Consider the following 22,479-nt stretch of genomic DNA (forward strand, 5'->3'; position numbering starts at 1 on the left):
TTCCCAAGGTGAGCACGGAGAGTGTGGCGGAGAGCGGTGGACGGAGGCAGTGGAGAGCGTGGACGGAGGCAGAGTTGCAGAGATCGAAGATGGAGAGGTGAATCAGGTGATTAGATGAGCGGATTTATTTAAAAAAATAGGTCATTAAATAGGTTGGATTTTTTTTTCTCCAGCGGATTATAAACAGATTAAATGGATCGGATCGAATAACCTGTTTATTAAATGGATCAGGTTCAGATTTTAATATTTGACCTATTTAATAAATAAGTCGAATTCATGTTTGAACATTTTTTATCCGACCCATATTTTATCCGATCCATTTATGACCCAATCCGATCCGATTGCTATCCCTATTTGAGTGTCCTCATTGCATGCAAATGTTTCTTCACTTCTTGCTCCAGGGTATATGGGAAATGTTCATGTATTATTCGATAAGGGAGTTGTTCATATATTTTGTTTTTATTGGTTAGTTAGTTAACCATAGATTAACATATTACTTAAGTGATCAATTAATTTGCTTGCCAAAATTTTATAAATCTCTATCTCGATCATTAAACAAGCATGTGTATTTCATTTTGTCTTTTTTTTTTCTCACCCTGTAATCAGTCAAGATTCATTTATATAAAACATAAATAATAGATTTGGAGTTGTTAATATTAGAAGATAGGATATTGATTGAACTTAGGCTCATGACCAATTGGATGTATTGAAACATTGCTATAGATAGCAGAGGAATTGCTCCTTCTATCTCAAAAGAAAAGGTATATTGTTGCAAATCCTATTAAATTCAATGGTCACATTAAATCTTTGAATAAACTAAGATTAAATAGGGGGTTTATTGTGGACTTGTAAGTCACATGACCAGCAAAATTCTTTCAAAACGTTCATGCCACTAAAAGTTTGTGTAAGAAATTTTTATGTACATGGTAGAATTTGATGAATGGCTGCAATTTTATTGATCATGGTTTTTTTTAGCCAATAATTAATAATAATAATAATAATAATAATATTAAATATGATCATTAATAAAAGTTCATTTCGAGCAAAAGCAGAATAGTGTTTCAAGTAGCTAAAGTTGGGCCCAGGTCTTCCTTGATGGAGACCAAGTTCAAATTGGCCTCAGGTCAAAGATTTAAACATAGATCCAATCCAACATTTGGTTTATTATTGTTGGTTCTCACCATTTATATATTTTTATTTGATAAGTCAGATCCATTCAAAATTCATCATGTCAAGTCCGTCATAAGATCCATACCTAACTGATAGGAAGTCGGTTCCTATTCTCCAAACCATGCTCAACTATAGATGTACGATTGGGTCTAAATCAGATCAGGTTTGACTTATAAGCGGGCCTACCTGACACACTGGTTCAACATTTCATTAATTCCAAGAACGTTGACATTTATCAAAAAGGAGGACACCAATGATACTATTGATGGTACAAACACTTGCACATGCCCATAGCAATTTATTTTTTCCCATCGAATAACTCAATCGATCCGGTTTGAATAGGATAAATTTTACTTGATCTATAATAAATTTTAGATTGATATGAATGATATAAATCCCTCCCCAAATCTACCGATATATATATATATATATATATATTAGATTGATATGAATGATATAAATTCCTCTCCAAATCTACCGATATATATATATATATATTTTATAACTTCATCTGATCTGATCCGTCCAATTTGTCCGGTCCTACTCATCCAACCCTGTCTTGAGGCAAATATGAACATTGTATGTCCAATGATCTATTCAACTTATACTCAACCTACTGCCATCCCTAATGTCCATCACTGATGAAATGTTGAAAGGACAAAAATGATATCATGCACGTAACCTATTCAAGTATGGTCAAAATCCTGTGTTCCTAACAGATGATCAGGATGGAGCTGTCGAGCTATTTTGTGCAACAAGGCCAATATCATATTTAGGTAAATATATTAAAATAAAAAATGATTGGCACATGAGATTTTTTGGGGACCAACATCACCAATCTAGAGGGAAAGGGTAGTAATTTATACTATACTCAACTTGCGAAGATTAGAAGCATGCGTAGAACATTAGATTCCCGAACGATATTGCACTACAACTGTCCAAGACGACGAGGTTTGGGTTGCTCGCCGAGATTTTTCGTGGTGCAACGCTGGAAGATGCCTAAGGTGAGAATATATATCCAATCAAAGAAACCAACAGCTGTATCCAATTCTAACATAGCTATTACTGCGATGGTTCTTTTTAACTTGCAACTTGCTTGCCCACTACCGCTGTCAATTTTCGATCGTCTCGAGCCACCTCCCAAGAGGGTACTCGACTACTGAGCCGCCATGATCTAGTCCACTTGGGTCCCCTCCTTTACCTACTTTTATTAGTGGATCATGGTAATCCATTAATTTCCAGGAAGCCTTGCATTCTGGTGGGCCTCACTCTAAGATACATGGGGCCAACAGGTTAAATTTGCCCGGCTCACAATTGGATATGACTTCATCCTCTGCACCTTTTCCTTTTTGAAGGTCAAAATGGAACTGCTCTGGTGACATCAAAGTTATAATACCCTCATGAGATTTGTATCCTCTCCAAAGATTAAGCTTTTGATAGTTAAATCATAAACTAGAGCTTTCATAGTCTACTAGGGATCCATTGGCCACCACTTGTTGAGCTATTTTGAGACCATAGCCTATGGTGAACCAGCATCGCCCGCTTTGTCTCATCCAACTTGGAGAAGACGAAGTACGGAATAGTTTAAAAAACTGGAAAGCTTGGAACTGGCGTATAATAATGACACTAGGGACCGCGACATGGGTGCACTGTACTTGTTTATGGTCACCCTCAGCTTGGCTAGGCGGAAAAAGATGGCGAGCTGGGTGGAGGCCCCGTCGGTCGCGCACTTAATTCCTGTCACTGTATAATATTGCTGTCTAGGATCAGTAGCCTCCTGTAAGTTGCCCTGCTTATGAGCACTTTAGAGATTAAAAGCATGCTGCTGAACTTCTCCACGCTTTCCTGCCTGAGGAGGACTAATTGCTTTGAAGTAGATGTATCTGGATGACCTGGTCATGGTGGTCAAGTTGGCTTGGACTTAGGTGTTCTTTTTTGGTTTTTTTTTTTTTTTTTGGATGTTAAGTAGCTCTTTATGCTCCCCTTTAAGTATATATTTTTGTTTGTAGGCATATTCTGCTTTTGTCTCTGATTCCAGCAAGAGTTTTAAACATCATTCCACCAACTTTAATCGGTTCATGTTTTGTGCCGGAAAGGAAAAAAAAAAAAAATAGTTCATCGTTATCCTGTCTCATTGTTTTGTTGAGGACAGTACGTCTGAGGAGGTGGATCTGTATCAGCTTTTTATTTTCTTTTCTTTAAAAGAAACGATAATAATGATGATGATGGTTGACGTAATTGTGTAAATGTGTGCGCGCGCGCATGTGGGAAAGAAGAAAAGGCTTGACTATTTAAAAAAAAAAACTAATTTTTTTCAAAAAATATAATAATACTTTGTCACAACATAAATCTATTAGCTAGAGTTGTTTTTAATATTTGGCTTTTTTTCTTAAGCAATATCCATGGTGTGGAAAAGAAGAAAAGGCATGGCTATTTAAAAATAAATTTATTTTTATAAAAATATCGATTTATTTTTTAAAATAGAAATACTATTGTTTATTAATAAAATAAAAATACTATTGTCATGGAGATATTAAATTCTAATTGCTACATTTTTAGCATCTCTTATGTAGAATGGCAATTATATCACTCATGCATAAAAAATCAAAATTTTAATTTTATTAAATATTAAAAAATAATCAATACCTGCTATATAATCTTACATTCTTAGATTAGATCATTTATCATATGTCCAGCAACTTGCCTAAAAGCAACTAGTGCTAAGAGTATTATATGAATATTGGTTAAAGGGCTTATTTATCGACACTCAAGAACTAGCAAAGTGGCTAGTAAGTGCAGCAAGTAGTAGAAAATCTAGCAATAGAAAAAATATATATCAATTTGATGAATATTTAATTTTCATATGAAATTTGTCTACTGGAGCATAATAAACTGTATCCGATAAATCTACATATTATCAGTATTTTATTTGCGCATACCCTGTCACTCCTCTTTTATATCAGCTTGATTCAATATTATGGTATCAAATGGAAGGATCTTTTACACCAACTCTTCTTATCTTGTTAATAGCCATCTTATGGAAGATTTGGAAAGAAAGAAATAGTAGGATCTTTTGAAAAAAAAGCTACCAGCCTGACTTCAGCTCTCATGGAGGGATCTAATTCAGGACAGAGATCGATATAGAATCCTTCAATGATCCCGTAGACCTTCTCTTTCCTGCTTCTTTTTTTTTTAACGTCTCTCTGCAATCCTCAAACTCAGCTTGAAGGCCACCTAGGTATCTCTTAGTGCCTCTATTTACGGATGGAGCGGGGGGAATTAATTCGTTCCCTTTTCTTTTTCTCAAAAAGAAATATATATCGACCAATCTGGGATTCTGGACCACTCATGGTGCCATGCAAATGCTCAGCCCTTTACACATGCGGACTGTATCAATGTCAGCCCCACGCACATGAACATCAACGGCAGCAGTGGTGGGGATTAGGGGTTACACACCTCACCAATGCGTACGGGTGCTGTCATTGCCCTCCAACGTGCGCTATGCCGCATAGTGGCGGAACCAAAGTCACCGAGTAAGATTTAAGACACTAGCCAGGGGGCCTACCTAGGAACAAATGATCCGGTAATTACTTGACCCCAACTTTCTAACACCAGTCGAGCCCAGTACTAGTCAAATCAAGCCCTTCCACTCGGACGGGCCCTACCATTCGTCTAACCTTTACTGCGGGTTCAACCTCACGAACCTCTTTTGGGTCCAAAGGCCGACAGAGGCGTGCTCTACTTTACTTCGTCCAGTCAGCCAAACCCCTTCACTGGAATCCAAGCCAGCATCTACTGTTAAGTCTCTTCCTTCCCTTCTTTATATATGCCACATGCCCGCGTCCGAATGTCACCCACCAAGAAGAGAGAGAGACTAAGAGCGAGCGAGTGATCGATGGAAGCGAGAGAGCTCCAAAAAGCCCACCCACTTCCACTCCAGCTCCAAATCATCACCACCACCACCACTTCCTCACCGCCAAGCCTGAACGTGAGCACCGACAGGGCCGTGTCCAAGCTGTGGATATTAACAAGATTCCACGCCGGCTACTTCCGCATCAGCCTCTCCCTCTGCGGGCAGGCCTTGCTTTGGAAGACGCTGAGCGAGCCGACGACGGACGCCCACGCCCTGCGGCCGGTCGTCCACATGCTCCCCGCCGCCGCCTTCGTCATGCTGTGGTCCCTGGCCCTCTTCACCCTCGTCGCCCTCTGTCTCCTCTACGCCGCCCGCTGCCTCTTCCGCTTCCGCAGCGTCCGTGCCGAGTTCGCCCACCACGTCGGCGTGAACTACCTCTTCGCACCCTGGATCTCCTGGCTCCTCCTCCTCCAGTCCACCCCCTTCCTCCGCCCCCACACCAGGTCCTACCTCCTCCTCTGCTGGCTCTTCTCCCTCCCCATCCTCGCCCTCGACATCAAAATCTACGGCCAGTGGTTCACCAAGGGCAAGAAGTTCCTGTCCATGGTCGCCAACCCCACCAGCCAGATCACCGTCATCGGCAACCTCGTCGGCGCCCGCGCCGCCGCCCAGATGGGCTGGCGGGAGAGCGCCGTCTGCATGTTCTCCCTCGGCATCGCCCACTATCTCGTCCTCTTCGTCACTCTCTACCAGCGATTCCTCGGCAGCGACTCGCTCCCCGCAATGTTGCGCCCCGTCTTCTTCCTCTTCTTCGCCGCCCCTAGCATGGCCAGCCTCGCCTGGGACTCCATCTCCTCCTCCTTCGACACCTCCTGCAAGATGCTCTTCTTCCTCTCCCTTTTCCTTTTCGCCTCCGTGGTAATTAAGTGCTAACCAACCAACCCTTCCTTTATTATTACTGTTCTTCTTCTTCTTCTTATTATTATTATTTAGTGATCATTAATTTCCATAACGTTATCATCATCATCAATTTTTCCTTCGTCAAATATTAAAGCCAACGATGTTAAGAGTACCAGAAAAAAAAACGAATTTCTCTACTCTTTCTTCTACGCCTGTACATATCACTACTACTAATGAAAGCAACATCGTACAATATTTATTTATATCGAAAACAGTGATGTATTTTGACGCCTTCTGTTGTATGGTAGTGGTTATCGTAAAAGGGAAAAGAAGTCAACAAAAAATAGGAATATGCGGAATTCCTGGAATCGGATAGAACTTAGCATAACAATACTGACTACCGGTCATTACTGTTCCCATACTACTTTTCTCCCTCTTCCTTCGAGCTGTTTTCAGGCTGCGGAAAAACAGAAAAAGAAGGGGACAAGGACGGCGCGGGGTGTTGCCATACACGTTATCGTAGTGTATTGCATGGCCACTCACGCCACCACGTCACGGCCCAGTGGCTTATTAGATTTTCCACTCGGCCTTAGCTGTAAAGGTCCAATTCAAAAATCCAATTAACTTTTCTTGTCTTCCAAACGAAGTAGCTCGCAGATTTCTTTGGATCCACCCTCTATGGACTAATTCGTGTTTACTTTGTCCTGAAACTTTAATATAGGTCTCACGGCCGGCGTTGTTTAAGAGATCCATGAGACGGTTCAGTGTCGCTTGGTGGGCTTATTCTTTCCCGTTGACCATTCTGGCTCTCGCTGCCACGGAATATGCCCAGGAGGTGAAGGCAGAGATGGCAAACTTGCTGATGCTCGTCTTATCCGTGCTCTCGGTGGTGGTGACGCTGATCCTTATGGTATTCACGGCGTTAAAACCTCATGATCTATTGCCCCACGATGATCCATTTTTGTGCTCCAATCTCATACGACATTGACGACTTTAAGGTCGGGCATGGTCTGATGCGGATCCATTCGATTTCCCAAAAATGCAGACTGGTGTAGCTTTTGCGTGTACATTATTACTGGAGGACATTGAATTGAAATATGTCAATTGTAGCATATATATATATATATATATATATATATATATATATATATATATATATATATATATATATATATATATATATATATATATATATATATATATGCGTGCCTAAAAATGTAATTTTGTAACTTAGATTTACTTTATACCTAATTTTTTTCATAATGACAAAGGGATGAAAAATTGATCTCTATTTCACAGCCTAAAGGCAGTGATGTTGATTGCAATATATTTTTATTGTTATACTGACTTATCAAATGTGTCAAGCATTGGATCTCTGACAAAATGAATTAAGGAAAGTTTGATGTGCATTCTTTTGCGTCTTTTCTTTTTCTACCATGTCCAATTGACGTTATAGAAGTCTTGACAACAACTGCGGTTTCTTTAATTAAAGATTGATGGGGTAGGAGAGTTCCATTAAATAAATGAATACAAGAAAGCTGAAGATCTAACCATATCTAGCTCCATCCAAGAGAGAGTGATAGTTTTTTTTTTTTCAAAAAAAAAAAAACAGACAGAAGGTTGGGAATCCTCTCACTACAGCAGATGTAGGAAACCTCTCTCTCTCTCTCTCTCTCACACACACACACCGTATAGCAGGTGTCTAAAATACTTCGTTCAACGAGGCGAAGGCCCAAGCAAGTCAATCAGATCCAACTCCAGACCCAAGCCACTAATAGACTAGCTTAACTCAGCCCAACATGGCTCCGACTCCAGAAGTACAGAAACGAAGGATTCCAGTATCCGTATACGAAAGCATGTTCCATGTCTAGGATGGAAACAAACGAAAAATCTAAAGCAAGTGTCTAATAGTGGAAAAATCAAAAAAGAGAAACAAAACAAAACTTGAACCACCAACAAGGAACACATGGCCGTCAAATTTACTAGAGTTATAAATCTGGGACCTGGGGCTTTGGTTGCTTTTACTTTTCTTCTGATTGCTCTCCTCTAGTACGAGGGGGATATGGACTTTGTTTCTTTTACTTCTAAAACCTTCCTTCAACCAAAAAAACAAAAAAAAAAAGAAGACTTCTTAAACCAAATGAAACGAATCTTATGACCTTCTTGCACAAAAAAGTAATAAAAAATAGACTGCCATATTTTCCTGCGCATCATTTGTTTCTTTTATATTTGAAAGGTCAAGATTAAGTAAGATGGGACATTAGATATTAAGTCCTATAGACCAATTTAGAGCTATGGTTTACCGATCTTACAAATTGGTAATGTCATCTCCTCAAGTATTTGCTCCACGTGCATGCTGTGTGAATCACCAGCTAAAATGTCATCAAACCATCCAACAATCGTGATGGAAGCAAGCAATTTGCTATTAAGAACTTTTCCAATGGACGAGAGTATCCATCACATTAGCTCGAGATGCTTCAACATTAGCTTACCGATGGGAATTACCAAGCAGCCTTATCACTAACGAAATTCAAATGGAGACAGGCTATGAATGGATAGATCGTCTCATATAAATAAACAATTGTGCAGGATAACCCTCTATCTAACTGGAAGATTCTTGTTAGCTTTGGGTCTTGTACTTTTCTGTCCGGTCGAGCGGATCGAGAGGAGTGGAGATTTGATGGAGGGATTTTGGCATGTTCATCTCCGTACTTTTACTCCGAGAAATGCTACCACGTAAGATATTCCAGCCGTAATGTCAAACTTGTGTGGGTCCGATACTGCTGGACAAGAAGAGAGATCTCAACTTGGGGGGACCCCAACGCTTGATATTAATCTATATTGTCAAAAATGACTCCATGTCCTTCCTAATGTCGTGATGGACTGGGACTCTTAGCGTCAAGTTTGTAGTATCTCATGGAGTCTTTAGGAGTGTGACACCGACAATGACAAGGACTCCTGCAGCGAGGATACCTCACCTCTTTTGATGCAATTGGAAAGAGAGGAGCAACATAACATAACATGTCAGTGACACAAGTTGCAGGAACTTGGCATTACGGAGGAGGGACAGAACCGAATTTGGCATGGATCATTGCCAAACAATGATTCATCAACATCGTCATCGTCATCACAAGTATATGGTACATTGGCAATCTTCTAATGCAGCAAAATCTAGGTGCAAGTGGAAATTTGGTTCCAAGGGAAAATATTGGGGAAAATGGTCAAATAGACTACCACAGAAGGAAGTTGTTGGAGTGAGGAACACCTTCAAAACATGGTATAATGGAGAAGAAATTTGGAAGCTGTTGACATTAAAATCTGATTTGGTAGGTGGAAGATTGCTGGCAGATCTACACAAGAGGAAGATAATCCGATTTGAACAACGGTATTCTCTTCGAATGAGGGAACATTACAAGCTGTCCACTCTTAAGTCAATGTAGCGATTAATTCAACCTTCTATACCCCTATGATTGCAATGTTGTGATTTCTCTGATTAAATTCATTCGGATGCGATCCACACTAACATGTATCGAAATTTATTTTATATGTTTTAATTGATCTGAACTCTGACTAAAGATAAATTTTTAATTAAGTGGTGAGGATATATTAGATGATTTGATAAAGTTGAGCTCAATACAATCATTGTAGAAGTCTTTGTGACTGAACAAAGAAGAGCATTCAGGATTGATTTTTTTGTGGTTGCAGATTGTAGATCATTGTATGCTTTTGATAGTTGATTCATCTGAGACTTAAACAATAATGATTGGAAGTATGATTATTTTTGTATTAAAGATTAAGATTTTCTACATTCAGTGATACCAAAACGATCTTCTATGCTATTTTGTTTAGCTCTATTAATTTTATTGCTATATAAAAAAATTATATATGTCATGTTTATGTTTATTTTTGATATATTAAATATTTTGATTATTATTTATGAATATTTTTTTTTTTCTTCTTCCGATATCCATGGGGATGGGGATGGGGGTGAATCCTGAAGCGGAGACAATCTTTATTTGAGCCGATTTTTGGATCCCATAAAGGGTTTATAATTTTTTTATTTATTATGTAATTAATTTTTGAGCTAGAATTATTTTTGAATAAATAAATAAATAAAAGTTTTAGAGGAAGAAGAAGGCCGAGGGCCTTCTCTCTTCATCACGGTGGCCGGGCCTCCGGTCCATGACCTTCGGCCACTCCTGCCTGGCCACTGGTTTTCCCCTTTTGCGATGACCTTTTTCCCAGCAGCCACGAGTCGATAAAACAACAAAAAAAAAAAAAAAAAAAAGAAGGCCGCGACCCTCCTCCCATCAAGGCAGCCAGTTCTTCGGCCTGCATCAAACGCGTCCCCGACGAGCTTCCCTTGAATAAAGAAGGCTAGAGAATCAGAGATGGCGGCGGTCAGTCGATTTAGGTTTTTCGGCGACCGCCGGCCGTGTTTTGGTGGGAAGGAGCTAGTCCCAGTTTGGCCCCCCCCCCCCCTCCATCCATCTCCTAAAGAACCGGTCTATCGCCAGCACATACGTCGGGAATCCAGCTGTCGGGTTGGGGAAACGGTGGTGGTCCGCCAATCCGAAATTTTCCGACGGCTGCCAGTCCGGATTTAAGGGACAAAAGCGCCGATATGTGCTCCTCGTTTCCCCTCACCGATTTTCCATCATGCAAAATCAGGCTGGCCACCAGTGGTTGAAAACTCCCAATGCCTCACCGACGGTAGATTTTGGGTGTTTGCCACCGCCGTTCATGGCGGTTTCAGGTTTTGATCGGAAGAAGAGGGAACAGATAGGTGACCCAACAGTGAGACCCGAAATCCGAAATCCAGTCCGAACCCGTTTACTAAAAAGGGCAGTTTTTCATTAAAGCCCCTTATAAAGTCTATATTCGTTGAAAAGGCCCTTCTAATTGACTTAATCAAACCAATTTAGAAATTTTTACAATATATTCCCTAATAAAGTAAAAAATTGAACAAAGATCCTTAAAATTGTATCTTGATCCTTATAATAGAGTTTATTACATAAAAATGCTTGGATTATTATTTAGTCCTTGAAATAAACTTAATTACATAAAGATTTTTTGATAATTATAATAAGGTCCCTGATATATAGTTTTATTGCATAAAAGTATAAATTTGCATATTATATGGCTGATTTATGTGTTTTTTAATTTGTTCATATGCAAAAAAAGAATTACTGACCTTTTATCATAATGATCATGATAAAAAATGAAAATCATAATAAAGCTTTATATGGTTATTTGTATTATTTAATACCATATTAAAGTTAATGGATTTATTATATTCAGAAGTGGCCACAGCATCCTGCATATAATAAAAATCATATAAAGTTAGTGGGTTTATTGTATTTAGGAGTAGCCATAATATTCTGAATATAGTAAAAATTACATAAAGACTATAAATTAAAATTTAATGGCATATGAATAAAATTATAATTAAGTCAAAGAGATAATTAACTTTATTCACAAAAAATGATTATTTCTATGATTTAATTGAAATAAGATGATAATCTAAATATTAAGGATAGATTTTTTCTAGGCCCACGAGTATGAAAATTTTTTATCTTTAATATCTATGTTTTTGATTTTATTAATAAAGTATTAGTAAATTCTATGTGCGATACAACCTTTGCTCATAGGAAGGTTAGAATTTACTATTAGAATAATATTGATTATTTCATCCTATAGTTTACTTAATCTCATTATTTGATGATTTTGTGAGTATGTATTAGTTGCGGCATTAATTTTCACTATTATTGATAATAGCATAGGAAAATTTCTCTTAATAGATTGAATTTTTTGAAATAAAGAGAGTAAAATAATGCTCACATTAGAATATTCTGATCTTAATCTGGTACCTTGAGTGGATAAATTTTTTTCCATTACAGATGAAAGTATACCAGAAAAGAAGAACATTTTCGAGAAATGCGAGCAATCTATTCGACTCACTTTGCTCTATAAGAAATCTGACATGGCATATTAGGAGATTTTTTTCTTCATATCATAAAGCATATATTTTTTTTGGATGATATAGAGTAGAAATAAATAAGCTCTAATAAGTCAAAGGCCGGCATTCCTGAGCATATTATAGGGATAAGAAATATTACAACACAGTAATCTGATATTAAAATTTTCATATCAGATATTCTTTGATCCATTTTATTCTCACTTCTCTTCTATCAGAGTATGATATTTTTAGGATCTCCTATAAGTATGCACAATGAAGATTGGACAGTCAGTGAATTACTAACTAAATATATGCAATTGAAAAAAAGATTGAGAGAAAGAGAAGATAGAGAGTGTGAACTTTGCTTCACATCAAGTTAGTGAAAAAGTAAATAAAGAAATTGTATACCCAATACAAAAGAAAAAAAGTATTTATTATGGTATTAGGTGAAGCCATTAATAAGGTTGTCAAATGCTTCTTCTGCAAAAGAAAGAGACACTTAAAGAAAAACTGCATGAAGTATGAAGTCGCTGTAAAAGAATAATACCCTTTACTCTTGAGTGTATTTTGAATCTAATTTAGTAAATATTTTTAATTCTATCTAGTACATTGACTCTAGTCTATTTATGCTCATTGCCAACAAATTATAGGGCTTGCTATTAAGAAAAATTTTGACTGAAAGTGAACAATATATTCTCATGAGAAATCAAATACGTTCATTTATCAAGATAGTTGGATTCTACAAGATAATCTTAGATCCTGGAGTAAGTTTTTATATTCTTTTGAAAATTTTTTATATTATGGCATTAAAAAGAGGGGCATGCCTCTAAAGAAAGAGTCATAAGGCTAGTGATGGATAGGATTATATAATCATTAGACTTTACTGATTTTATGATTATGTATTGACTGCATAAAGAAAAAGCAGACATACATATTTAAAAAGGGGGCTAGGTTAATTAAAGGAACTTTAGAAATCAATCATAATGTTGTATGCAAATCTTTTCTCCATATCTAATAGATGAAGAGTACTTTGTCACACTCATCAATGAATATTCATGATATATGTATCTATACTTTTTGTTTGATAAGACTGATGTGTTTGAGATCTTTTAAGGAGTTTAAAATAGAAATAGAGAGATAATCAAAAAAGTGATTAAAATAGTCAAATCTGATAAAGATGATGGGTACTATGATAAATTTATTGAGATGGAATGAAGATTAGGACCATTAGCAAAATTTCTAAAGGAACATGATATTATATTATATAATACCAAAGCATGCAAGATCAAAATGGTATAGATGAAAAAAAGAATATGATGCTTAAAGAAATGGTTCAGATTATGATAAGTTATTATACTCTATCTATTTATTTGTGGGGTGAGGTTATAAAGATAGCTATACATATCTTGAATAAATTTTCTACTAAGATAGTTCAAAAGATTCTTCATGAGTTATGGACTGATAGAAAACTTGTTTGAAATACATACATATATAGGGTTGTCCAGCTGAAGCCAAAGTTTATAACCCATAAGAAAAAATAATTGATCACAGCATAATCAGTGATTTTTCATTGATTATTCGAAGAGATCAAAAATAGTATGGATTATATTCACTACAAGAAAAAAGAGTATTAGCGATGGTAGACTAGCCGTCATTAATAAATATTTTTACGGACGACAATTAGCAACGACGATTTTATCATCGCTAATAATTTTTTTTAAATTTTTTTTAAAGATTATTAGTGATGAATTCTTAATTATTGTGATGATATTTTTTTATCACTAATAAAAAGTATTTTTTTAACATTATTAGCCATCAATTTTTTTTATTTATTAAAATTATTAATGATGATGGAAAAAATATTAGTGATGGCACTATTAGCGATGGTATGTCCATCATAAAAAATAAATTTTTTTATTTATTATAATAATTAGTGATGGTGCAAAAAGTATTAGATATGGCAAATGTCGTTGCTAATAATTATTAGAGACGAAAATATTAGTGACAGAATGTCCGTCATAAAATTTTTTTTAATTTTTTCTAAAAATGATATAATTTTAAAATTTAAAATTTATTTTTATTATTTAAATAATTATCATTAAAGTATCGTCACAAAAGATCGTCTCAATTCGATGGTCTTTGATACGTCGATCATTAAAATTTGATTTCATCGATCATATTTGTAGTATACTACAAAATTTATTTTAATCGAACATCATTATCATGATCAATTTAGCACGAGATGATTTAGATCATTAAATAAAAATCTAATGATCAAAAGGCTAAATAGCATCTGATTACAATATAATTTTTTAGATAAATAATTTTTACTACTACTTTAATCATTTGTATGATGGTGATCGTAAAATTCAAACTATGCATATATGAACGATCCAAAACTATATATCTCTTGATACTCATTCTTAAAGTCTTTAAGTAATTATACTTGTACTTTTGTAAGATTTGCTTAACATGGATAGTTCATATATACACAGTTTAGATTTTATGATCAATATCGTATAAATGATTAAAATAGAAGCAGAGATCATTTATGTAAAAAATCATCTTAATTGGACTTCATTTGATCTTTTGATCACTCATTTTTTATTTAACGATCAAAATCATTCTGTGCTAAATTAATCATGATAATGATGTCTGATTCAAGTAAAATTTTGATAGTACACTATAAATATCATCGAGATGATCATTATAAATTTTTAGATCCATCGATGATCTCTATCTATCAGATTATCATACGGACGTTCGTGACTATCGAAATCAAATTTTATTAATCGATATAGCTAGGACTATCGAATTGAGATGATTTTTTATGGTGATACTTTAATGATAATTATTTAGATAATAAATGATAAAGATAAAATTTAAATTTTAAAATTATACCATATTCAGATAATTTTTTAGGGATGGAGTTATGATTATTAGCGACAGATTTTAACAGTGGCAAATAAGCTATCGGTAATATCTTTAATATTTTTTTTTTTTATCCATCAGCTAGTTTTACATGCACACTATCTTCTTTATATTATCAGACCTTGTTTTGTATCCAAATACTTAAATTAATGTTTGCTTGTCCATGATTCTGAAAATAGTTCTCATGCTTGTAGATTAATCGAGTTGAGTACATGCATTCAAGGGCTTGATCGTAAAGTAAATCAGGTACATTATTATATTACACTAACTCTACATTCTTAGTATTTAAAAATATGAATTATATTTGTTGGTCTGATGCTGCAGCAGAAATTATATCCTTTTATGAATAAGTTAGTGTCAAGATCTTGATTCATCCTACCTGATTATAGATTGATGTTATTAAACAGCAAATTTTCACTTATTATGTATTGATGTCTTCTACTTTCTAAATCTAAATGTCTTGATATTAGTTTTTGCATATCCAGTTTGATTGATTCTCTAATATCAATTAATGTCGGTTGCATCTTAGACTGCTTATCATGTATGATGACCAGAATAAGAAACAATCTTGAATTGCTTGAAATAATTTGTGAATGCAAGGATGGAAATTTTTGTATAGTCATATTTTTGAAGGAGAATTTCTGTATCTCCAAAGAAAATTCATTTTTACAAAGTTTACTTTTTGACAATGAGCTCACAATTTTATTTGACATTTCTTGGTCTTGACCTCAGATAACTTAAATGAAAACAAATTGAAGAAATATGGCTAGTTAAGAATATGCTGTATTTGTCCTTGCAGGATTAGATCTATTTTAGAGTTTTTCTTGACAAGGAATGATAGTTTTGATCTTGAAAATAAGAAAGGATATCAAAGAGTATTCTTAGTCATTGCCACCACATGCATGCTTTCTTATTAACTTTAAGTAAGTAGTGCCCTTATTTAATGACTGGCTTCTAATTATTTTTTCTAATACTTAGACAATTTTCATATCTTGATAATGGTTCAAGTTTTTATCCAGCATAATTTATGGAGCAAATTAGCTCACCACAGTTTACTGAATAAAATAAAATATAATTTAAAATTTTAATACAATATATTTAATTTCTTATTTATAATTATATTAAATAATTATTATTTTATATATAATAAATTTAAAAAAAATATAAAATAAGTTTTAAAATATTTAATTATAATTTTTTAAAAAATAAAAACTATTAGCGATGATATCATATCATTGTTAATATTTTTTTTAAAAAATAAAAAATTATTAGCGATAGCATTAGCGATGGCTTGTAGTTGCTAATAATTTTTTAAAAATTATAATTAAAAAATTAAAAACTATTAGCGATGGCAGGTTATCGCTAATGTCGCCACTAATAATTTTTTTAAATTATAACTAAAAAAATAAAAAATTATTAGCGATGGCATCCTGTCGCTAATTATCATTATTAGAGACAGTAAATCGCCATCGCTAATAATGACAATTAGCGACGAAGATATTTTCATCAGATTTAGCGACGGCAAGCCATTACTAATAGTATTAGCGATGGCAAACTGACTATTAGCGATGGCTAGTGATTATCCATCTCATAAATTATAGATTGTAAAAATTAATAAAGTTAGATTTCTAGAGAATGATATTTTTAATGGGAGTGGAGAATCATGAAACATTATCCTTGAGATAATATTGGGCCTGTAAAGTAGACTGAAGTGATAATTCTTATTATTATTCCTTGGGATAACATTTAGAAGGAATCGCCACTTTATCAAGTTTCACTCCATGAGATTTTTATTGTCGATGAAGTAACTATTTAACTACCACCATAAACGGATCAAGGGACAGCTCTCTGGAGATCATTAGTATAAAATTATATGATATATTTGATAATATGGATAAAAAAGATTGATGACCTTGAGACATTCTTACAAGCCATAAAATATGAGAACTCTTTACAGTGGTTGGATGCAATAAAAGGAAGAGCTGAGCTCTATGGATAACAACCATGTTTAAAAATAAGTTAACCTATCTAAAGGATGCAACAAAATAATTTGTACAGATCTATATGACTAAAAAGAATCCCAATGAAAAGGTCAAATAGTATAAAGCCAGACTTGTGGCAAAGGAGTCTACATAAAAAGAAAGGCATTGACTATTCTTTTTTTAAGATTGTCATAGCCTTTTAACTCATTTTGGCCTAAAGCTATGTCAGGTGGATGTAAGAACAGCCCTTTTTAACAGTGATATAAAGAAAGAGATCTATATGAAATAATCTAAGAATTTTTATGGTCGGTGGACAAGTGCATATGCTTTGTAGATTAAAAAAATTCAGTTATGAACTTATACAGACTTCCACATACTGGTATCTCATTTTAATGGGATAATCACTTCTTTGAGTCTAAAGATAAATACTATTGATTAATGGATATACCCAAAGATCAGTGGGAGTAAGTTTTATATTCTGCTTGTCAATAGTAATTTTGGTCCACTTAAAGAAACTAAACAGTTTTTATTCCAAAATTTTAAGATGTAAGATATAAGTGAAGTTGCTTATATTATTGGTATTGAGATTCATAGAGATAGATTCTTAGGGCTATTTGAACTACCTTAAAGAACTTACATCTATCGTATAAAATTTGAGATGAAAAATATTTCTTTGGATGTGCTCATATTGTAAAGGGTGATAGGTTCAATAAATCTTAATATCCAAGAATTAAGATAAAGATAGAAGAAATAAGGTTTATAACTGATTTATGTCACAAATTGACATAAAAAGTATCAATTAATATCTAAATTATCTAACTTTATTAGGAAATTGATACTTGTTATTATATTTTGTAGAAGAAGAGATCATAATAGAAAGAACAAGGAAAGAGGATTCCAACGGCATAATTTTATGCAAAACGGAGTTAAATTGACCCAGAAATTGAAGAATGAAGAAAGAAGACTCAATTGGGTCAAACCGAGTCAAATCAGGTCAAAATTGGTCAAAAATCAATTGATTTGTGATCTGGTTAGCCGCCTGATCCACAGCAACAGGCGCCTGGACCATGGACCCATCGACGCACCATAAACCAGTCAATCAGCGAGTCTCGGCTCACCGCAATGCATCGCGAGCCCGATCCACGCGCACGGTCCAGGGCTCATGAGGAGAGAGAAGAAGGTCCGAAGGGCAATCTGGTAACTTCACATCACTCGATGGTTCGATCTTCTCTGATCAAGATCCAACGCTCCACATTTTTGCGCCATCGGACGGCCACCATCGCAGTCGGTCAAGATCCAACCGTAATCAAGGCAATTGCAAGAATCAATAAACACTAGGACAACACGGGATCCTTCTGCATGCGATCCAACAGACGAAATCTTCCAGCGCCTTGATCGGACGGTCCGCGATGCATCCGACCTGATCCCATCTCTGCAGCACGATCCAACGGCAGCGCTTCACCCAGATCGTGATCCGACGGCCCAGAATCGCTTCCGGCTTGATTTATTAGATGAATTGGGTCCTTTAGATGAAGATCGGATGGCTGAAATAATTTTTAGGGTTTCTTGATGGATTTAAGTGCTTTTTGAGCGAGATTTGAGCCCCTAAACCTCCCTAACAGCCCTCTAAAATCTCTTAGTCCCACATCTAAAGTTTTGAAAAACCTTATAACCCCCAAATGCCTATAAAAAGCCCCCAAAGGCCCTTGTTTTAATGATTCTTGCCTTCCGATCAAGCTTGTAACCCTAGATAGTGGGGTTTTTAGCTTTCTTCTCAAGCCTCGAGCTTTGAGTTTTTGTAATAATTTTTTTTTATAAAATCTTATTTTTATGCAATTTTATCTCTTTACATTATGCAATTTATTTTTCTTGCAATTAGGATAGTTTAATTTATGCAATTTAATTTATGCAATTAGGTTAGTTTAAATTATGCAGTTTAAATTTATGCAATTAGGATAGTTTAATTTATGAAATTAGGGTAGTTTATTTTTCTGCATTTAAATTTTGCAAGTAGATTTAGATCATGTCTAGCTAAGCATCCCTTCTAGGGTTTGCGATGAAGCTAGATCATGAGTAGGGGTTTTACATAGGGTTCTTTCTTTTTCTTAGGGTTTCTTTTTCTTCCTCTTTTGCCAAGAATTTTTGATGAACTACAGTTGGGTCAGAGTCCCTTCATAGTTCATGCTTGATTCATGCATAGGAGGAGAAAATCCTAAGGGATCCTAGTTACTACTCCCCTGTAAAGAATCTTGATGGGTTATCGTTCAGCCTTAGTCCCTTCATAATCTATGCTTGGGAAAGACAAGAGGAGTAGTCGTTAGGATCAATAAAAAAAATTCTAGGTAGAATTCCCTAATCTAGATCTAGTGGATTCAAAAACCCTAGATCCTTAGTCTTATTGTCTTTAGCAAACAACTTTCGATTTTCGATTTTCGTTAAAGCTCGCTTGAGCATAGATTTGAAAATCATTTTTAAACCAAGTCTCTGTGGGATCGACCCGTACTCGCTGGTCGTGCTACTCTGCAACTATGCGCTTGCGATTTTATTTACAAATTTTAAGATTTGCACATCAAGTTTTTGGCGCCGTTGCCGGGGATTTGGCATTTTAAATTATTTTCAAATATTTGTTCTCATGCTTTATAACTCTCTTTCTTTTTCCTTTAGGTTTCTAGATTTAGTTGGTGATTGCTGGAAAACTCAGGTATGCTTCTAATTTTTTTTTATTATTTTTAGTTAATTACTTTTCCTTTTAGACCTAATCATTTGAATTTACCTAATCACAAAAAAAAAAAATAAAAAAATAAAACAAAACAAAAGACATTTCATAATCGTGAAGTAAAATATCAAAATAAAAAAAAAATTCTAAATTAAAATCTTTTACATTCTTGGTCATCTTGTTTATTTGCATTTGTATTTTCATAATTAATCTAAGGGCATCAACCCATTAACAAGATAAGGTGGGGATTTCATTACCCTTCCTTAGCCCAAAAACCATCTCCATCATATTGCATTACCTAGACCTTTAATCTTAAAATCAATTAGACGTCAACCTTAAGGAATTCGAGCTCAATAGGACAAGAACCCTAAGAGTTCTACCAAGTTTGAGTTGTTTGATTAGTTGGTGTCTAGGCAAGTCCCTGAGGGTGGTTTGTTAAATTGGTTCAGTTGCTGGCCTGGCCAACTCGTTTGGTATCTAGAAAGGCAACGATGAGTGAACCTCCCACCTCTTATACTTACCTGGCTAACTAGTTGATCAATCTCCACTTGGAAGGCTTGAAGGGTCATCTTGGAACAGTTAGGAGCTGTCTAGATTTAGGTTAACCCTAGGATAGATTGAGTTTAATTTATTGTTTCACTTGTTTGAAAAATAAAAAAAAAATTATTAAAATTTAAATTAATTTGGTTACTTTTCTTTAGATTTAGGACTCCTTAGGATCTTTTCTTTAGAACTTTTTCTCTTTTCTTTCTTTTTCTTATACATAAAAATTTTATAAAAAAAAATTGTATAAACATGAGAACTATACACCTCGTGTGTGGAGAAGAGTGTCGGGTCGTCTAGTTAGAATTGAGTCAATTCCTGTTGTTCCAATGGCTGAACCAATCCAACCCATGACCTTAAGGATTTGTGTTATCCAGTTGGCTCCATCCAACCATCTTGTATCAGGTTGCCACAACCCACAGCTAACAATTTTGAAATCAAACCTCAAATCATAAATATGCTTCCAAAATTCACAGGATTAGAGGATGCTTATATATTTATTAGAAAATTTGAGGAGGTATGTGCAACCATGAAACTGCAATTAACAGAGGATGAGGTCAAACTTAGATTAATCAACTTTGCCCTTAAGGATAATGCTAAGAAGTGGCTTTATAGTCTGCCAAACTATTCTGTCACTATCTGGGAGGGCTTTGTGAGAACATTTTTGAAAAAGTATTTCCCCCATCATAAAACAGCTAGGATTAGGAATGAAATAAATCAATTTTACCAACTAGCTGGTGAATCATTTTGGAAGTACTTTGATCGTTTCAAGAATCTTTTGACCCAATGCCCACACCATGGAATAGAAACTTGGAGACTATGCCAGATCATCTATGAGGGGTTAGATTCAAACTCAAGAACCATGCTAGAGTCCATGTGCCAAGGCCAATTTATGGACAAAGAAACTACTGAAGCTTGGCAATTCTTAGAAGACCTAGCCGAGAAAAATTTACAGTGGGAAACAACAAGGGAACCTGATAAAGCTACACCTTCAAGAGGAGGAATGCATCAAATTCAACCAACCCTAGCATCAGAGGTCAAGATTGCAACCTTAACACGTAGATTGGAAGCTTTAGAATTACAGAGACCAGCCAATGTAAATCAAATATCTGCACCCATGTGTAAAGGGTGCAATGCACCAGACCATGTCTTAGAAGAATGTTCCTACTCGAATGAGTGTGCACAGGTGAATGCCACCTATCAAGGACCATTGAACAATCCTTATGCACCCACATATAACCCAGGTTGGAGGAATCACCCGAATTTCTCATGGTCCCAGAATCCTAATGTAGGCAATCCAAATTTCAATCAGCAAAATCTAAGGTCCAACCCAGTGATGAACAACCCGCCAGGCTTCCATGATAATGACAAGAAAATTACCTCTTTAGAGAAAAGCCTAGAAGCCATGATGAAGACACATACCAGCTTTATGTAAACCACGGGTCAATTCATAAATAATAACACCCAAGCTATAGCCCATCTGGAAATGCAAGTAAGTCAGCTGGCTTCGACCATTAGTGAATGAGAACATGGTAGGTTACCTAGCCAACCTGAGCCAAATCCTAGGAACCAAAATGATCCACGACCCCAACAAGAAAACCAAGTTAATGGTGTAAATGCCATTCATACCTTAAGATCGGAAAAATAAATAGACAATAAGGTAGTTGCACGTGATGATATAGAGGACTCATCTGCCGAGTCACCTTCTAAAACTACTACCTTTCAACCTCAAGCACCAGAAACTGAAAATTCACCTAGTCCAGTACTTAAAAGTCCTAGAGCTCCTTTTTCAAACAGACTGAAATCCAATAAATCTGAACATTTAGATAAAATTTTAGAGGTATTTAAACAAGTCCAAGTTAATATTCCTCTTTTAGATACAATCCATCAGGTTCCAACTTATACCAAATTTTTAAAAGATCTTTGCACTAGGAAAAGGACCACTAATGTACCAAAGAAAGCATTTTTGGCTGCAAGTGTCAGTTCATACCTATCTAGCCATGTGCCAATTAAATATAAGGACCCTGGAGCTCCAACAATTTCTTGTGTTATTGGAGAAACTAATATAAAAAAGGCCTTGCTAGATCTAGGAGCTAGTGTGAATATCCTTCCATATTTGGTGTATGAGCAACTAAGATTAGAAAAACTTCAACCTACTGGGATCACATTACAGTTAGCTGATAGGTCTCTCAGGATCCCTAAGGGAATGGTCGAGGATGTTCTGATAAAGGTTGAAAATTTTATTTTTCCTATAGATTTTATTATTTTAGAGACTGAGCCAGTTGCGAATCCTAAAGGACATATACCTGTCATTTTAGGAAGACCATTCTTAGCAACGGCCAATGCTAAAATCAATTGTCAAAATGGTCTAATGAAGTTATCCTTTGAGAATATGACCATTGAGCTTAATATTTTTAACTTAGAA

At 35.4% G+C, this 22,479-nt stretch overlaps 1 protein-coding gene and 1 non-coding gene across 3 annotated transcripts; one reads left to right on the top strand and one right to left on the bottom strand.

Annotated features, from left to right (window-relative positions):
- The first annotated feature begins 5,010 nt into the window (after window positions 1-5,010).
- Window positions 5,011-7,071, top strand: LOC105041021 (S-type anion channel SLAH1). Of its 2 annotated transcripts, XM_073254335.1 has the most exons (3): window positions 5,011-5,941; window positions 6,380-6,524; window positions 6,645-6,870. In XM_073254335.1, exons 1-3 carry the CDS (start codon window positions 5,066-5,068, stop codon window positions 6,665-6,667), a joined length of 1,044 nt encoding a protein of 347 aa, XP_073110436.1. In that variant the 5' UTR covers window positions 5,011-5,065; the 3' UTR covers window positions 6,668-6,870. The 2 variants fall into 2 exon arrangements, with proteins under 2 accessions (XP_073110436.1, XP_010916110.1); XM_010917808.3 differs by lacking the exon at window positions 6,380-6,524 and having other exon boundaries at window positions 6,645-7,071.
- A 13,680-nt stretch (window positions 7,072-20,751) lies between these two features.
- On the bottom strand, window positions 20,752-20,858 carry LOC140856765 (small nucleolar RNA R71). The gene has a single exon (XR_012140367.1). It is a non-coding gene; the product is annotated as a small nucleolar RNA R71 (small nucleolar RNA).
- Between the last annotated feature and the right edge of the window lie 1,621 nt (window positions 20,859-22,479).

This window comes from Elaeis guineensis, chromosome 3 (genome assembly GCF_000442705.2).
Source record: "Elaeis guineensis isolate ETL-2024a chromosome 3, EG11, whole genome shotgun sequence".
Taxonomy (NCBI): domain Eukaryota; kingdom Viridiplantae; phylum Streptophyta; class Magnoliopsida; order Arecales; family Arecaceae; genus Elaeis; species Elaeis guineensis.